This window comes from Dermacentor variabilis, chromosome 1 (genome assembly GCF_050947875.1).
Source record: "Dermacentor variabilis isolate Ectoservices chromosome 1, ASM5094787v1, whole genome shotgun sequence".
Classification (NCBI taxonomy): Eukaryota; Metazoa; Arthropoda; class Arachnida; order Ixodida; family Ixodidae; genus Dermacentor; species Dermacentor variabilis.
Window position 1 is genome coordinate 159590447 of NC_134568.1, and position 16251 is coordinate 159606697.

Sequence of the window (16251 nt, forward strand, 5' to 3'; positions counted from 1 at the left end):
AGACATTTTCACTGACTGCTTTAGCAAGAGTTAGCTACATCGAGACAGAATTATGGATGCGTTGGCCATCATCAACAAGAGCAGCATTGGTGGTGTTGGTTGTGGTGAACATTGCAAGGTATTAACCGTGAAGTTGATCGGTTTTTACGTCGTCACACGAATACATTTCTACATCAAAGGTCTGAATAAGTCTCGTGATCAGAAACAAAGTGCACGACAGCAACTGAAGTTAAGTCGATTATAAATGGCTGCAGTGTCATAAATGTATGCAGCCATTCTTGTGCCTATTCTAATGCACTGTGTTAATTTTTGAATTAGTGTGCAAATAAGAAACTCTTTTTGAGTATTGTGAATAAATAACGTGCTTTTGTTCCCACGTCTGATGACCGCAAGCTGGGAGAAATAAGAAACAAGATGTGTGCAGTAAAGTGTTGTATTTTGAACCCAAGGTAGAGTGAGCTCCCAAAACATTCGAGTAGTGTATTGGCAAATGTCATTATGCATCAAAGCTACTGTTTCCTGTCGCGTCTGCGACAAGTTGTCATATCTAGGCAGCGGTGACAGCAAAGTAGCAGCGGGTAAAAGCTGGCAGAGAAAGAGTGATCATGTAATCGCTGCCACTCAGTATACATGGAAGTGAGCTGCAGTGTTTAACATGTGGACATGTAAATTTAAAGCGATGCTAAGATTTTTTTTTTATCGAATAGTGTTTTACATGCCAGCCCAGCCAGTTGCATGCACGGAACTGCTGAAATAAAGGGATGGTACAGTGTGCACGTATTCAGTCATTTTGCACAGAAAACAGAAAATGTGAGAAAAAGAATGGGTGTAAGGAAATATGATAGAATGTCTGATGGGTGCACGGCAATGACCACCCATTCATACGTGACGCGCCTCCGAGAGTGCTCACAAGCAGATAGTGGTGCCGGTTACTGTAACAGCTCCATTTGCGTATAGCGGTGAAGTAATCAGCCAAGCTGTTTTAAATATACTTCAGGCACTTCCCATTAACGAGCGCATCCGTGAGGATGTGCTTTCCTTATGAACAGCTGAACAACTAGCTGAAGTACAGTGAACTCTCTAAACCAACGCGCCCCGTTTTTGTTCCTAGCTTCATACTGATACACGGGACATGCCAACATTTCTTCGTTCATTGTGTGTATACAGACGTTTTTTTGTTTCCTTCCGAAGTATTGGCTAGCGAGTTTCTCATAAGACACCCCCATTGAGTATAATGCAGTGCCGCTGCATCATTCCACGCTGAAAGGCCCGCTCCCAGGAAGCCGCTCGCACTAGAAAGCTTTCTAGTTCACTGTGCTCCAGACATGCTCCAGACCATGATGATAGTGATGGTGACCTTGCTAAGCTTGCCCTTTGTATTGGGTCGCTGTAATCCACCGTAGTGACTTTAGTCTGTTGAAAGTGTTCAAAACAGCATGACCACAAAGAAAAAAAAAACAGCATATAAACTAAAAAAATATAAGACACAAACTAATATTAGGTTGCCAGAGCAGAATTATCAAGTGACCCTGAGCGTGGTGATTTACATAAAGAAAACATCTTCGCACCTCCATCGATTTGCATTTTCTTATGACCGTGTTCACCGTATTATTTCTCGATAATGGTAAGGCCAGTGACTACGGTATGAGTGCAGGTCAGGGCTATAAGTGCGGAAGTGCGCACATGTCTACATTATCTACAAGGACATGCGTTCGAAAAAAGATTTTGCGCTTACCGCAGCACTGTTCTTGCTCAAATCTTGCAGAAAGATAGCATTTTGGAGTCTACGTCATTCAGTGTGAAACATGGCACAGTTAATTGTCAGGTTTTTAAGGGAAAAAATGCAGCTGATCCAACGAGTTGGAATCATACAGCGAAGCTTTGTGCGAGTGCATAAATTAGACGTTGAAACACGAGTTTGTGTTTTTTGAATGTCTGCACAAAGTGACACGGAAGGCATTATATTGAGGCATTGTAGAGAGGCTAATGCGATATTCCGCCACGGATGCACGAAGGCAAGCTTCCTGGTGTTTTTTCTATCTGCCGCACGGCTGCTGCTGCTGCGGAGGCGAACACCATCTGGTGGTGGTGCAAGAAACCCAGCGGTGCGCATGCTCCTCTGCGATTGGTTGGCCTATTTGGCAAGAGAACAGCCAGGCCGCAGCTAGCACCTACGGTCACGAAACCCGGCAAGGTTTTCAAAGAAAAGCAACGTTGCCTTCGTTTATGGGCGTACAATTTGTTGCCGTGGAAGCGCAAGCATGAACTTGTTTCGCCACTTGCCGCAGCATTTCAGGGATGGCTGCCACATTTTCCAGATGAGCAGGCAAGACGCGGCAACCCTCCCCAACTGGCTGCTTTTTGCAGCTGCCAGCAGGTGGCAAAACAAGTTTATGCTTGCGCTGTTGTGGCAGCAGCTCGCATCCATATAAACGAAGGCAAATTTGCACTTGCCTTAAAATCAGGCAGTGAATTGTGCCATGTCACACTGAACGACGTAGACTCCAAAATGCGACCTTCTGCAAAAGTTTAGCAAGAACAGTGTAGCGATAAATGCAAAATGTTTTTTCAAACATGTTAAGCGAAATATTCATATCCCTGTACATGCATCAGAAGGACACATGAGGACACTTGCACGAAATCCACACTGTTGGCTGTGAAGAAAATTTATGGAATCAAACATGCATTAAGGGAATAAACATTATACGTTTAGGCAATTCGATCTTGCTCAAAAGCGACTGGCTGACCATATTATCAGGACAGTAAGGTCTCGAGCTGCAACCTGCTTTTTAAGCTTGCCTTTTGTTTTGTCAACATACTGCATTTAACTTTGCTGTAAGGTTCTTGGCCATCAAATAGTGCATGTATGTCGTTAAGTTTATGACCTGAAACTTCTCTGGGGGCCTCGTAAAGTGGTTTTGAATTTCTCTGCTACTCTAATGAAGTTTCCGTGTTAGACATCCTGCCTTTCGTACTTCTTTGAGTAGATGTCAGTAAAGTGACTTATGGTAATGCAAGTCTTGGAATCTATTAAAAATTTCATGCTCAAGTACTGCAATGTAAATTCCAAAAACAGCGCGAAAAATACACATAAGGAAGACGCGGACAAGTGCTACTACCGTAGTAGCGCGTGTCCACGTCTTTTGTGTTTTATTTATGTGTATGTGTATTTTATTGCGCCATTTTTGGAATTTACAATGTTAGACCAACTAGCCCAACAGAAGGTCCTTCTCAAGTACTACAAGGTTTTAAAAAGGTATATGATTGTAGATAAAGACTGAAATGCATAAAATGTGCAAGCCCCAGTAAAAAGATATTCATTCGGCACATCAGCCACAACTTGAAATGAAGTATAAAAGAATGTAAAGATAGGTTTTACAATGCCCTTTAACTCACAACTTCTTTTGTAAGTCTGCAAAATTTATTGTTTAATTACAGCAAATAATTGCATGTTACACCTGGATACGATCAATTTATGTATTACACGTGCAGTTTATTCAAAGACGCTTGCTGTGAAAAAGACTCTCTCACTGAGCAGCAACAAAACAAAAGGAATCTAGGAACGTGTTCTAGAGCCGAAACTCGAATGCACAATACAAAACGAGTGTAGCTTGTCTTCAGTGATGTTGGTACACAAAGCTAGATCACCAGGGCTTGGAGTTAAAGAGGAACAAGATAAATTTTGATGTTATGCCCACCCATCTGCGAAACAGCTGTTGACTGAAGCAGCCGGTACTGCTGCAATATGAATTCATTATTTCAACTTTTTTTTTTTGCTTCAATATTCATTAGAGATGTCATTATATGCCTCAAATTGCCAATGCGCTTTCTAGATTGCCTATTGCAGGCATTAAAATCAATCAGCAGGGTGTCCTAAACCTCCTACCTAACGTAGACATGGTCCTGGTAGCATTCCAAAGGAGTTTTTGCATAGATGTGTGGAATGAAATTTTAAATATGCAACTAAAAAATTTCAGTCCCCTGTTGATAGCGATTGCTTTCCATGAGCATGGAAATGCTAAAGTTATACCTATGCACAAAACTGGCAGCACTGCAGACAGTGCAAATCATAGACTGATTTCCATAACATGCATTTGCTCTATGCATTTAGAGCATATCATTTACAAAAAGTTGGTTGCTTACCTGGACAAAGATAACTTGAGCTTCCCTCAACAGCATTGCTTAAAAAAAAAAAACAATCAACCAACTCTTCCGAGTCAATAAACCCTTCAGGCCCAAACAGATATAGCCTACCTTGACATTGTGAAACCATTCGACAAAGTGCCTCATCCAAAGTTAATTATAAAAAGTTGACTCATTATCTTTACGAACACCACAATCATCATGTGCTGGTTTTTCCTATGTTTATTGTAGAGAGCAATACATTGATTTTGCAGAAAACAAATCAAACCCTTCTGGTGTTGTCTCCAGTGTTCTGCAACAGTCTGTTAAGAGTGCTATTATATGGAAAATCTATAAATGACTCAATGAATGACATCAGTGTTCCTGTGAGATGTTGTGCCTATCACTATGTGGTGTATAATAGACTCTGAAGTGCGAATAATCAGGCCAACTTACACTCTGATGTGCATAAAATGTCTTTTATGTCGACATACATAAAAAGGGAACATTTAGAATATCCTTGCAATATAAACAGTACAAGCATTAGCAAAGAGAGCTATAACAAAGCTCTCTGAGCCCTAAGATGGAGCATAAACAGACTAATTAACGAGATGAAAATCCTTGCATATACTGAATATTTAGTACATACCATTATGGAGTATACTAAGATTATGGGGGATCTGTATACTAAATCAAGCCAAAAAAACGGAATAGAATCGAGAGGTTAAGATCAGAGTTTAGATTTAACAAGCATCGCCACTGCCACTAAACGCTGCAAAGAGGCTGACCGACTCCCACTAGATTTGCGGAGACACTACTTCAATAGGCACTCGCTTATTGACAAATTCAAGTATATTTCAAAATTCCAAGAAATATCTAGACACTGTCATAGTTATTAAGGGGGTACGCAGGTTCTAGACTTGTCAAAAATATGGCCAAAATATCAATTTTGAGAATAAAGCATTTTAGGAAGGTTTGTGCCTTCAAGCCCCTGCCCTCAAATTGTTAACACCAATTTCGATCGGTAAATAGAAAAAAATCGGCTTTCAAATTGCCACGGGAGCCATAAAACACCCCAAGAGAGGCAAAATTCGTTGAAACTTTCCATGCGTGCTGCGGCTGCTGCCACTAGCCAACTGCCACCATCTTGGGCTTGCGTTGAAGCTGGTTTCCCTGCGCGCATTTTGTGCCGGCTCAAACAAAACGACTGCTCTCACCGCATTTCCGAAGAGTGATTTCAGGCCTCTGATTGGGTGGAGCATACATGCGCGAGGCGAGCCCCTATCTTGCGCCGCCCATTAGCTGGCGCGATCAAAGCGGCCATTTTGTTTTTATTTTTGTTTTGTGGTCGCCACCGTCTCCTCCGTTGCTGCCGGTTTGCATGGGTCATATTTCTCTGCTTTCGCTCACTTTCACGCAGCTGACACACTGTCTTTTTGTCTTGTGGTTTGTCAGGAGGAGACACTTGCCTAAAGAAGATGTGTCAAGCTTACGGAAAAAAACGAAAGCATCAGTGCAACGAGAGGCTGAAGATGGCAGATGACGGCATGCTGCCCGAACGGCCAGCATGAATGGAACGGCCGGAACCACCTGTTGCATCCAAAGCAGCACATTCTACCAATGCCGTTGACTCTACTGGGCCTTACTGCAGCACATTTGATCCCACTGGATAGTCACCCGGCGCGTATAGCAGTGTCCAAGACCGCATTAATACAGCATACTATTCTGTATTCAGTGGGTGAGTCGGCTGAGTGTGTGAGAAGTGCAGCGATCTTAAAAGAGTGTCTGGCATCACAGTGTGCAATGGAGCAGACATGCAAGCTGCTACTCACAAAAGCTTTGGAAGTCGTAAAAGGAGCATCTAGACAGTAGTGCTACCAAGGCCAGGCTTTCAAAACGGCATAAACGATCAAAGGTACCTGCATACAGCCCTGGCATGCTGTAGAGCGAAGTGTTGCACGGAAATAATCAATTTAGCTCATTGAAGAGATATTCCATGTGTGTTTTTGATATGAACTTTGTGTAAGTTGACTTGTCTATGAAAACGCTACCTTATTATACAATTTTTGTATTCATTTAGCTTGCAGACCACTGGAACAGGCACAGGAAGTGGTAAATGTAGTTTCTCATGCTGTTTTAGGGGCACTACATGGCGTTATAACAAGGTTTTCCCAGTTTTCTGGGAGGTTACAGTCATATACAGTACAACTTCGTTCACACATTTTGGAAAAAAACGCGAGAGAAAATGTACTAACCAAGAAAACATGCAATCCGAAGTAGCGAAAAGAATCTGACAGACTCCACTATTGTTGACAAGTACTTAATGCGAAGCGCCGCACAGATTGGTGTGGCACGAGACGCCGGCGCCTGTCGAGCTGGTAGCGTTCTGGCTGCCCAAGAGGTGTTATTTTGTTTTCCTATTGCGTGGTGTTTTAACAAGACGATGGGAAACCGAAACGAAATCGAGCTGGTGAGCAACGCCAGATGCCGCCGAAGTGAAACGTGATGTCCACATCGCGCGGCCTGCAGCAGGGAACGGCAGCGCATTTGGATTATCGCCTACTAAACGTATGCAGTCCGCTATTAATGGTACTATGCACCATGCACTGTAAAATAGATAGGTGAAGACGCTTATCGCAATTAAAGCCCCACTGGGCTTTAATCACAATAGGTTTGGAGGCGATGGCTTTGGATGCAATGGCTTTGAAGGCGGCGTGCAATGACGACCCGTGCGTAGATTTGCTGGTACGAGAATAAGAAACTGTGCAAGCTGTCGTTTTCATGCGACACTGGCGGCTATATACTGCTCTTGATCGCATGCGCCTAGCACTTTTTCTTGTTCACATGGGATTCAGCGGCCGGAAAATGTGTACAATCGCAGTCTGCAGCAGGGAACGGCATCGGGTTTTGGTTATCGCCTATTAAAAGCGTGCACTACGTTTCTGACGGCACCATGCGCTGTGAACCAGATAGACGAAGATGCTTATCGCAATAGGATTGGTGGTGATAGCTGTGAATGCCATGTGCGACGACCCTGGAGAAGGTTTACTAGTACCGAAATGAGAAACTGAGTGTGCGCCGGCGTTTTCACGCGAGATGGGTGGGCGAGTATTGCGGTGAAGCTGCTGCGGCAGGCAGCTATATTGGGGCGAGGACTTACGGAGTCGCCATCTGTCGGAAGCGCCTCCCATGCGTAGTATGAGGGATCACGCGGCGCGCTCCTCATAGGTTTCACTTACGGCGCTCAATAAAAACACCACGCGGCAGCTCTCCTGGACATTCATGTAAGTACTCTCAAAACGGAAGTTTTTGACTGTCAATATAATAATCTTGGGCAAACTGAAAGCACAGAATCGTTTACAGACGCTATCTCTTTACCGAATGCGTACAGCGAACGCTACTGAGCGCGGCCACCGCGATGGAGTCTCCTGAACCGGTATCTTGCATGAAAGGTAGGCAAATGCTGAGGGTAAACTACGGGAAATATGTTCTTATAGTGGGCTGTCTGGATAACTGAATGGAGCATAACAGAATGAAGCCTCAGTGCAGCGATCGCACAGGTTCGCAGCGACCGACTGCGCGTCTGCATGCATGTCCGCGTACAATCTTTTGCTGTCGCTGTGAGCGCGCTTTCGCACCGTGCCGTGAGCTTTAGGTCGCGGCATGTGAGCATTTGACAGTACACTAGCAACCATTATTGGGTGGATGCTATCAGAACTGTTTAAAAATAATTCTGTTATCGAGACTTCGACGCCTACGGCGACTGTGATGTGCCATCGAGACGATTAAATCTTTTTTTTGTCTTCTAAATTCTTGGACATTGCAATATTATTTCTCAAGCTGCGTCGAACTGTATGTCTATTGGTCTTCTCAGCATGTGATTTCCCTCTGCTTCTTTTTTGTAATCCACTGCATTAATTCATTACACAAACATGACCATATGCCATGCCTTTTTTTTAATGTGCGTCTTACCGCTCACTTTCCGTTCCAGTGAACGTGCCAGTATCTAGCATCAACAAGTTCATAGACCAAACCGTCATGACATTAGCCGGGCAGCGGGCGCGCGTCTCGTTTTCTGCTACTCACCGAACATCACAGTCCAGGTGCTGTAGCAGAAATATTCCTCGCGTCTGTGCTTGCTGCACCCCCGAGTTGTAGCCGATGGCTGTCTGCCGGTTCTAGGTTTCGCCAGCCAAGCTTCACGCAGCTCCTTGCCTTGCGGCTACGTGTGAATAAGGCTGACACCGGGCTCCGTTGCGTACGTCCGGCACTGCAGCACCGAGCAGTAGCCTACCATGCTGCACGCCTCCAAAGGCAGCCACTACCTATTATAGTACTTTCAAATGTTGTCAAGCACACACCCAAGGTGGTAAAGCCTCACCACTTAATCAGGACCGCAGCGCAGCTGGGACTTTAAACTTTAGTATTCAGCTCGCTTCGGCACTTCTGAAGCAGCCGACACAGCCGCTGTGTCCACGTGATCTCTCAAGCCACGTCACACCGACGGTGGCACCAGCTTTTCCAGTGGTGGAGCTTGCCCCTAATACTGTTTTCGAATGTGCGCGTCTCGCACATTTTCTTGTTTACACTGGATCTAGCGGCTGGAAAACTTATACGATTGCAGTGTGGCGACGTGCTGAACGTTGGTGCCAAAAAATCGTGTTTTCCGGGAATGTATGAACTGGCAAAAACTTAGCGCAACTCTATTGGGTCATTTTTTGTGTTTTCGATTGCGAATATTGGCGCTGGGAAAATGTATGTGATGGGAACGCATCAATGAGGTTCTGCTGTATTTAGTATGGTCATTCTCACGTAGAGCTACAAAATGATGTCATTATTATTGCTGTAGCTGCATTCTAGAAAAGGTTACAACTGTCTAAATTTCAAATGCGTGTTTCTCAGTTCTTTGTTTTTATACACCTCACAGTCTTACAGGGCGTTTGCTATGATGTTGTTAGAGTGAAGTTTAGTATCAGTGTATTCATATTTAAATGACCTACGCGGTGTTGCTACTTCTGCCATTCTAGCGTCATTTTGCAAATTACAAACAGAAGTAATAATGAGTGAAAATAAGAAAAAATATTCATAGTAAATGTTGGTCTGCTTTCTTACCTTTAGAATGCTTTCAAACTAATAAAAATAGCACCACCCCCTAGAGAAAGTCTTTGGCATTAGGGTCATGCACTTACTTTCTGTGTTTAGCAAGGCAAAACTGCCAAGAAGCCTCATAAGAAGTACCTATTAAGTTTATTTTCAGACTTTAATACTTCCGTTATTATTATAATACTTATTATTTAACACTTACATTATTATTATAGAATTGAAGTAAGCATGAAGAACTGATCGAAACAGTGAAGTTTAGTTCAGATTGAACCAGAAATAAAGAAAAAAACATTTTAGAACCTATGTCCCTTCTTAAATTCAAGCATCTAAAATCCACAACTGTTTCTGGTATAGTTTCATTCCTAGATGTATTAAAGCGGCACTATAACACTTTTCTGACAGAGTAAGAAAATGTTTGCGATCTGTAGACAATGCTGCCATGAACAGTAAGCCATATTATTACACTGCATGTAGCAGGGAGCCCACAATCTCGCGCAAAAGAACGCTATCTTTCTTTCTCTTTTTCTTGTAGCTTTGAAGGTCCCCTCTATTTTGTTGTGGCATACCATGTGACAGTCCGTAGAAGCCAGCCAGTGAGCAACTGTTCTTGACCATGAGTTATTCCCAAGCAAAACTCACAAACACATTCACATCCCTCCAATCTTCTTACCTCTCCAACTTCCACAGTACAAAAATTTACCCAAAAGAACTGAACCATTCACTGACCAAAACATTTATTTCTACACACACCCTTTTTTTCAGAATGCACAAGAATGGAATAATAAAAAAAAAGTTCACACTGTACAGAGCAGTTTTGTTTCTTGGTGTATGATTTTTCAAGCCAATCCAGTCTTCTATCACGAGAATAAACGTAGCTGTGTTCCCAGCATGCCATTATATTGAAGAAGACAAAGATGTTCTTGCTGAAATCATCCTGTAAACATTCAGAAAAATAAATGCCCACATATTAATTACTGATAACAGAAAGTCTCTAATAGCAAATGTTGATCAAGGACGCACTAAGTTAATTTCATTTCCCATTTCCCAATATCATGTTACGGTAATTCATTAATATCTTTTACCTTACATGGTTCAAAGGGTATTCTGCCCCGAAAGATATTGTCACTACAGTATAAACAACTACAAAAAATGCATGCACAAATCAATGCATTAAGTTAGGAGATAAATAGCTATTTCACATTATGCTTCACAGTGTCCCGAGGGAAATCGATGTTACTTTTTTTATATTGGTTTTACTATTCTAGCATAACTAAAACAAATATTCTGATGTATAAGTAACGGATCCATGCCGTACAGAGCAAGTGATACGAAGGCGATTTTCGCACTTGTTTAACAGAAAATAGACAGCATGCTGAGTTTATTGCATACACATTCCTTGCACGGTACAAACAATCCAACAATGCTTCTTACCATGCAACTACATACACAAATGCAACACACTAATTGAAATTAAATAAATCAAAAGCAACGACTGCAATTACGTGTGACAAAGGCTGAATATTTAGTGCCTGTTCACATGCCTCAACAGTTGCATGGGAATTCGGCAGAGTATCTACAGGCTGCATTTTAAGGCTGTTTTTAAAATAATTTGGAAGAGGTGCATTCACATGACAAGACATAGTCTGATTAGTTAAAGGAGACTAATAATAGACTAAAATAATATTGAGACTACCGGTTCTTTTTACTAATATTTGTAACTTCTTAATTAAAAATGATGATTTCTGCAGCCTAATAAATGATTGTGATGCAGACATAATTGCACTAACCGAAACGTGGTTGACGAGTAAAGTAGCAAACTCTTAGTTATTCCACTGCAATAGAAAGTATAATGTTCACCGTACCGATCACATTAACACACTAGGCGGTGGTGTTTTAATTGCTGTTAGTGAATGCTTTGACTGTTTCCCTGTAGCCATATCATGTAACATTGAATGTGTATGGTGCTGCATTCCTGTAAACTTCAAAAAGGTTGTGATCGGTGTTTATTACCAACCACCATCATCAGCTCCGACTTTTTGCGATAGCATGTACGATTGTTTGTGCCAGATAAGTGTTCACTTCCCCGGAGCGCCAATATTATTTATGGGAAATTTTAACTTCCCCAACATTTCCTGGTCAGGCACATGTCCTTTATTAAATGCAACTTCCGCAGAATCGAAGCATTTTGTAGAGATATGTGCTGATTTCAACTTGGTTCAAGTTGTTACTTCCCTTGCATGAGTAACAAACACCACGTAAATGCCACGTCATCTCTTTTAGATCTTGTTTTAACGTCATCAACAGATATCATATCTAAGGTTACACACTCACCCAGCTTGAGCGATCACGACGTCTTGCATTTTTTCATTAGCCTGGCAATTCTACCATCCCAAAACAGTATTAAAACCATTCGTGATTATAAAAACGGCAACTTCAGAACTTCCTCTTTTTCTTGATAATTTCCTGCCTAATGTTGCTGAGTGCTCACTGGATTCTAACTGGAATATACCCAAAGAAAAAGTTAACGATCTTGTCAACAAGTTTATCCCGAAGAGCCGCATTTTTCGCTTAACAATGCTTCGTGGTATACTAAATCTTTAAAACGCCTATCTAACAGAAAAAAACATCTTTTTAGCACACCTAAGCGGACGCAAAGCCAGGCTAAATGGTCTGCTTACAAGGAAGCTGCCTCGGCCTACTAATCTGCGATAAAGAATACTAAATTTTCTTTTTTCAATAGTACCCTTCCGAACATGCTTATAAATATTCCAGGAAGCTTTTGGAATGTAGTAAGGCCTATTGAATCAAAAATGATATCACTTAGTACGTCTTCCGGTAAGCCTATACCTCAGCAGCACTGCACTACGATTCTAAATAATGTGTTTATAAAAGCTTTCACTCCTTCAGCACATGATAACGAACTTCCAAACTATCATGCTGCAATTTTTTTACCAATGGATCCCATAATTTTTAGCTCTACTGGCATAAAAAATAATAACAGACACTCTTAAGCTTACGTCTTCTTGCGGAATAGATGACATCACGACTAAATTTCTAAAAAATACTAGTGAGTATTCCTCTGTCATCTTAGAGAGCATGTTTTTCACAGTCGTACATGTCTTCGTCCTTGCCTCATGACTGGAAAACAGCAAAGATTATTCCGATCCAGAAATTTAGTTAAACTCAGGATCCTTTTAACTACAGGCCCATATCGATTATCTCAGTACCGTGCAAAATAATGGAGCACATTATATTTTCCAACCTTGTCAACTTCCTTGCAAATTCTTTTCTTGTGACAAATTTGCTTTTGCAAATTATTTTCTTGTGACACTCAGCTAGTAACTGTCACTAATGACTTACATGTATATCTTGATAGCAATTTTTTGACTGCCTATTTTCTATTTTTCGAAAGCTTTTGACAAGGTCAAACATGTATTGCTACTACACAAACTAAGCGCACTCAACATTGACCCAGGAGTACTTAGCTGGATCCAATCGTTCCTTTCGTCTCGTTCCCAATTTGATGACTCCACATCTAACGCGGCTCCAGTTGAATCCAGTATTCCACAAGGGTCTGTCCTTGGTCCTCTTTTAATTGTAATATATATTAACAATATACCTGATAACATTTCCTCACAAATTTGTTTATTCGCTGACGACTGTGTTATATATATAGAAAAATAACTAATGCCTCTGGTATAACTACTCGTCAATCTGATTTAAATAACATATCTAATTGGTGCCTAATTTGGTGCATGGAACTTAACATTAATAAATGCAAATCTATGCGGATTTCTCATTCTAGCACAACTTGACTGCCCCCTTCAATCTGTTACATGCTACCGTTATCTTCGCATTCACTTAACTAGCAATCTTGGAAGCAGTATGTACAATATCTAATATCTAAAGCTAACCGCTCCTTAGGATACTTGAGAAATTTTTCGCTTATGCCTGTTTTATTAAAATGGCTGTTGTATACAACATACGGTCGCCCCCCAATTAGAATATACCTCATCCGTTTGGGGTCCTCATCAGATAACATTAATTAATGAAATCGAATCAGTGCAAGATCGCTCTGTTCGTTCCATCTTAGCTAACTACCATCACACTGCTAGTGTTACATTGATGAAGAGTACCCTTCAAATCCCATTATTATCTCTTCGGAGAAAGGAATCATGCATTTCCCTTTTTCATAAAATCTACTACCTCTTTGCACCTCTTCGGCCTCTTTGGATCCACCCTGTGCCTTATTATTTGGCTCGTCATGATCACGTACATAGAGTTAACGTACCTACCCATCATGACACCGTCGCATGCTCACAATCAATCCTTCCTAGGACTTCAATCAACTGGAATAATCTACCTACATCATTAGTAAGCATCAGTGACTCCACTCTTTTTAAGAATGCACTAATCAACATAAAATAATATATGGTGGCAAATGGCATAATTACGTACTTATTTGTGAACATTGTCTGCTGGGTAAAGTGTACTCTTTCTGTATGTTCATATTATGTAAGTTTGTTTTTGGTTGTTATGAATACATTACTAGATTTTTCATAACTCTTTTGTTCCCTCCACTCTTAATTCCTAGAACTAATCCTGTATTTTTTACTCTTGGAATGTATTCTCGCCCCTCCCTTCTGCAATGTACAACTACGTACCTTGAGGGTATCACAAATAAATAAATAAATAAATAAATAAATAAATAAATAAATAAATAAATAAACCCTGAAGCAAAAGGACCAGGCAGGATTCCGTAAAGGCTACTCAACAATAGACCATATTCACACTATCAATCAGGTGATAGAAAAATGTGCGGAATATAACCAACCTTTATATATATAGCTTTCATTGATTACGAGAAAGCGTTTAATTCAGTCGAAACCTCAGCAATCATGAAGGCATTGCGCAATCAGGGTGTAGACGAGCCGTATGTAAAAATACTGAAAGATATCTATAGCGGCTCCACAGCCACCGTAGTCCTCCATAAAGAAAGCAACAAAATCCCAATAAAGAAAGGCGTCAGGCAGGGAGATACGATCTCTCCAATGCTATTCACAGCGTGTTTACAGGAGGTATTCAGAGACCTGGATTGGGAAGAATTGGAGATAAGAGTAAATGGAGAATACCTTAGTAACTTGCGATTCGCTGATGATATTGCCTTGCTTAGTAACTCAGGGGACCAACTGCAATGCATGCTCACTGACCTGGAGAGGCAAAGCCGAAGGGTGGGTCTAAAAATTAATCTGCAGAAAACTAAAGTAATGTTTAACAGTCTCGGAAGAGAACAGCAGTTTACGATAGGTAGTGAGGCACTGTAAGTGGTAAGGGAATACATCTACTTAGGACAGGTAGTGAATGCGGATCCGGATCATGAGACTGAAATAATCAGAAGACTAAGAATGGGCTGGGGTACGTTTGGCAGGCATTCTCAGATCATGAACAGCAGATTGCCATTATCCCTCAAGAGAAAAGTTTATAACAGCTGTGTCTTACCAGTACTCACGTACGGGGCAGAAACCTGGAGGCTTACGAAAAGGGTTCTACTTAAATTGAGGACGACGCAACGAGCTATGGAAAGAAGAATGATAGGTGTAACGTTAAGGGATAAGAAAAGGGCAGATTGGGTGAGGGAACAAACGCGAGTTAATGATATCTTAGTTGAAATCAAGAAAAAGAAATGGGCGTGGGCAGGACATGTAATGAGGAGGGAAGATAACCGATGGTTATTAAGAGTTACGGAATGGATTCCAAGGGAAGGGAAGCGTAGCAGAGGGCGGCAGAAAGTTAGGTGGGCGGATGAGATTAAGAAGTTTGCAGGACAACATGGCCACAATTAGTACATGACCGGGGTAGTTGGAGAAGTATAGGAGAGGCCTTTGCCCTGCAGTGGGCATAACCAGGCTGATGATGATGATGAAGAAGCAATTCTGACAATTTTGTACAAATATACAGAGTCGTTAAGGTAAGTCTTTCTGATCATTAACTGACACATCTAATTGCTCCGCGTAAAGCATGTAATTTAAGGTTTTAAAAATGTACATTGCTACCAATCGCAGCATGCCACTTGGCTAAGTTTTCAGCTGCCCTTGACCAGGTGACGCGAGGTGACCATATGATGCCAATAGGGCGAGCTATCCGATTGGCTGTCCAGGGTGCGTCATCAAAAATTTTTCCAACTTTATGGTAAACAAATGTTGTTCATAATAGTGGAATGTTAGTTCCTTTGTTTCTATAAAAAAGAACTTACTGAAAGAGAATGCACAAGCACAATTTATCACTGCACTCAAGACTTTCGGTACACAGCAAATATTGTCTGCTTGAGTTACAATGTGCTCCGCGTTGACGAGAGTTCCTCGGTCATTGTTGGTCTCAATGTTTCTTTTCGTGAGCACCATGGTTTGCCCTTGTTACATTGTGGGCTGCAAATGCAGCGACTGGCAATATGTCAAGCTGCGACATTGTGTCCCTCTGCAAGGCAGCAGACGAGCAGACGCTGCAGCGCATCGGACTGTCAGTATCCCATTGGTACCAAGATTTGCGCGTTTCTGGCTGTCCCGTTACTACCATAATAGTGTTTCCCTTGTCCGGTATTTGAGTAAACGCAAGCACAAGCAGACTGGGCTTGAGTTTTTTCACGGTGCAGCCACCTGGTGGCACAGAGCTCAACCAAACACAGAACTAACAGATTAGTAACGATGTGTATTTCACTTTGCTCCTGGTGTAAACTTTTGGCAGGGGCATAATCATGACGACATTGCCTTCTAAATGTTTAAAATGCTTTACACTTGGCTAGAGCAATATTAGCTCTTTGTTTGGCTGGTTCAGCTCTGTGTCACCAGATGGCCGGAGCGTGTAGACCGATTAGGCCGCTCACATACGTCTACGCTAAAGCTCCTACATCACAGCAATAGTAGTATGGAGGGCCTTTAGTTTGTGCCCCTCCAACCATCCGTCGCAACACACAAGCTCGCCTGCAGTTACCGGAATACCGGACATACTCGGCAATGCGACAGAATGCTG

The 16251-nt window shown here is 41.8% G+C and overlaps 1 protein-coding gene across 7 annotated transcripts in view; it reads right to left on the reverse strand.

Annotated features, from left to right (window-relative positions):
• Positions 1-9942: 9942 nt before the first annotated feature.
• vir (VIR_N domain-containing protein) overlaps positions 9943-16251 on the reverse strand; it is a 372111-nt gene continuing 365802 nt past the window's right edge. For all 7 annotated transcript variants that reach the window (XM_075698519.1, XM_075698512.1, XM_075698531.1 and 4 more), the window contains one exon: positions 9943-10159. In XM_075698519.1, coding sequence (XP_075554634.1) covers positions 10120-10159 — 40 coding nt within the window. In that variant the 3' untranslated portion in view covers positions 9943-10119. The remainder of the gene's footprint in view (positions 10160-16251) is intronic.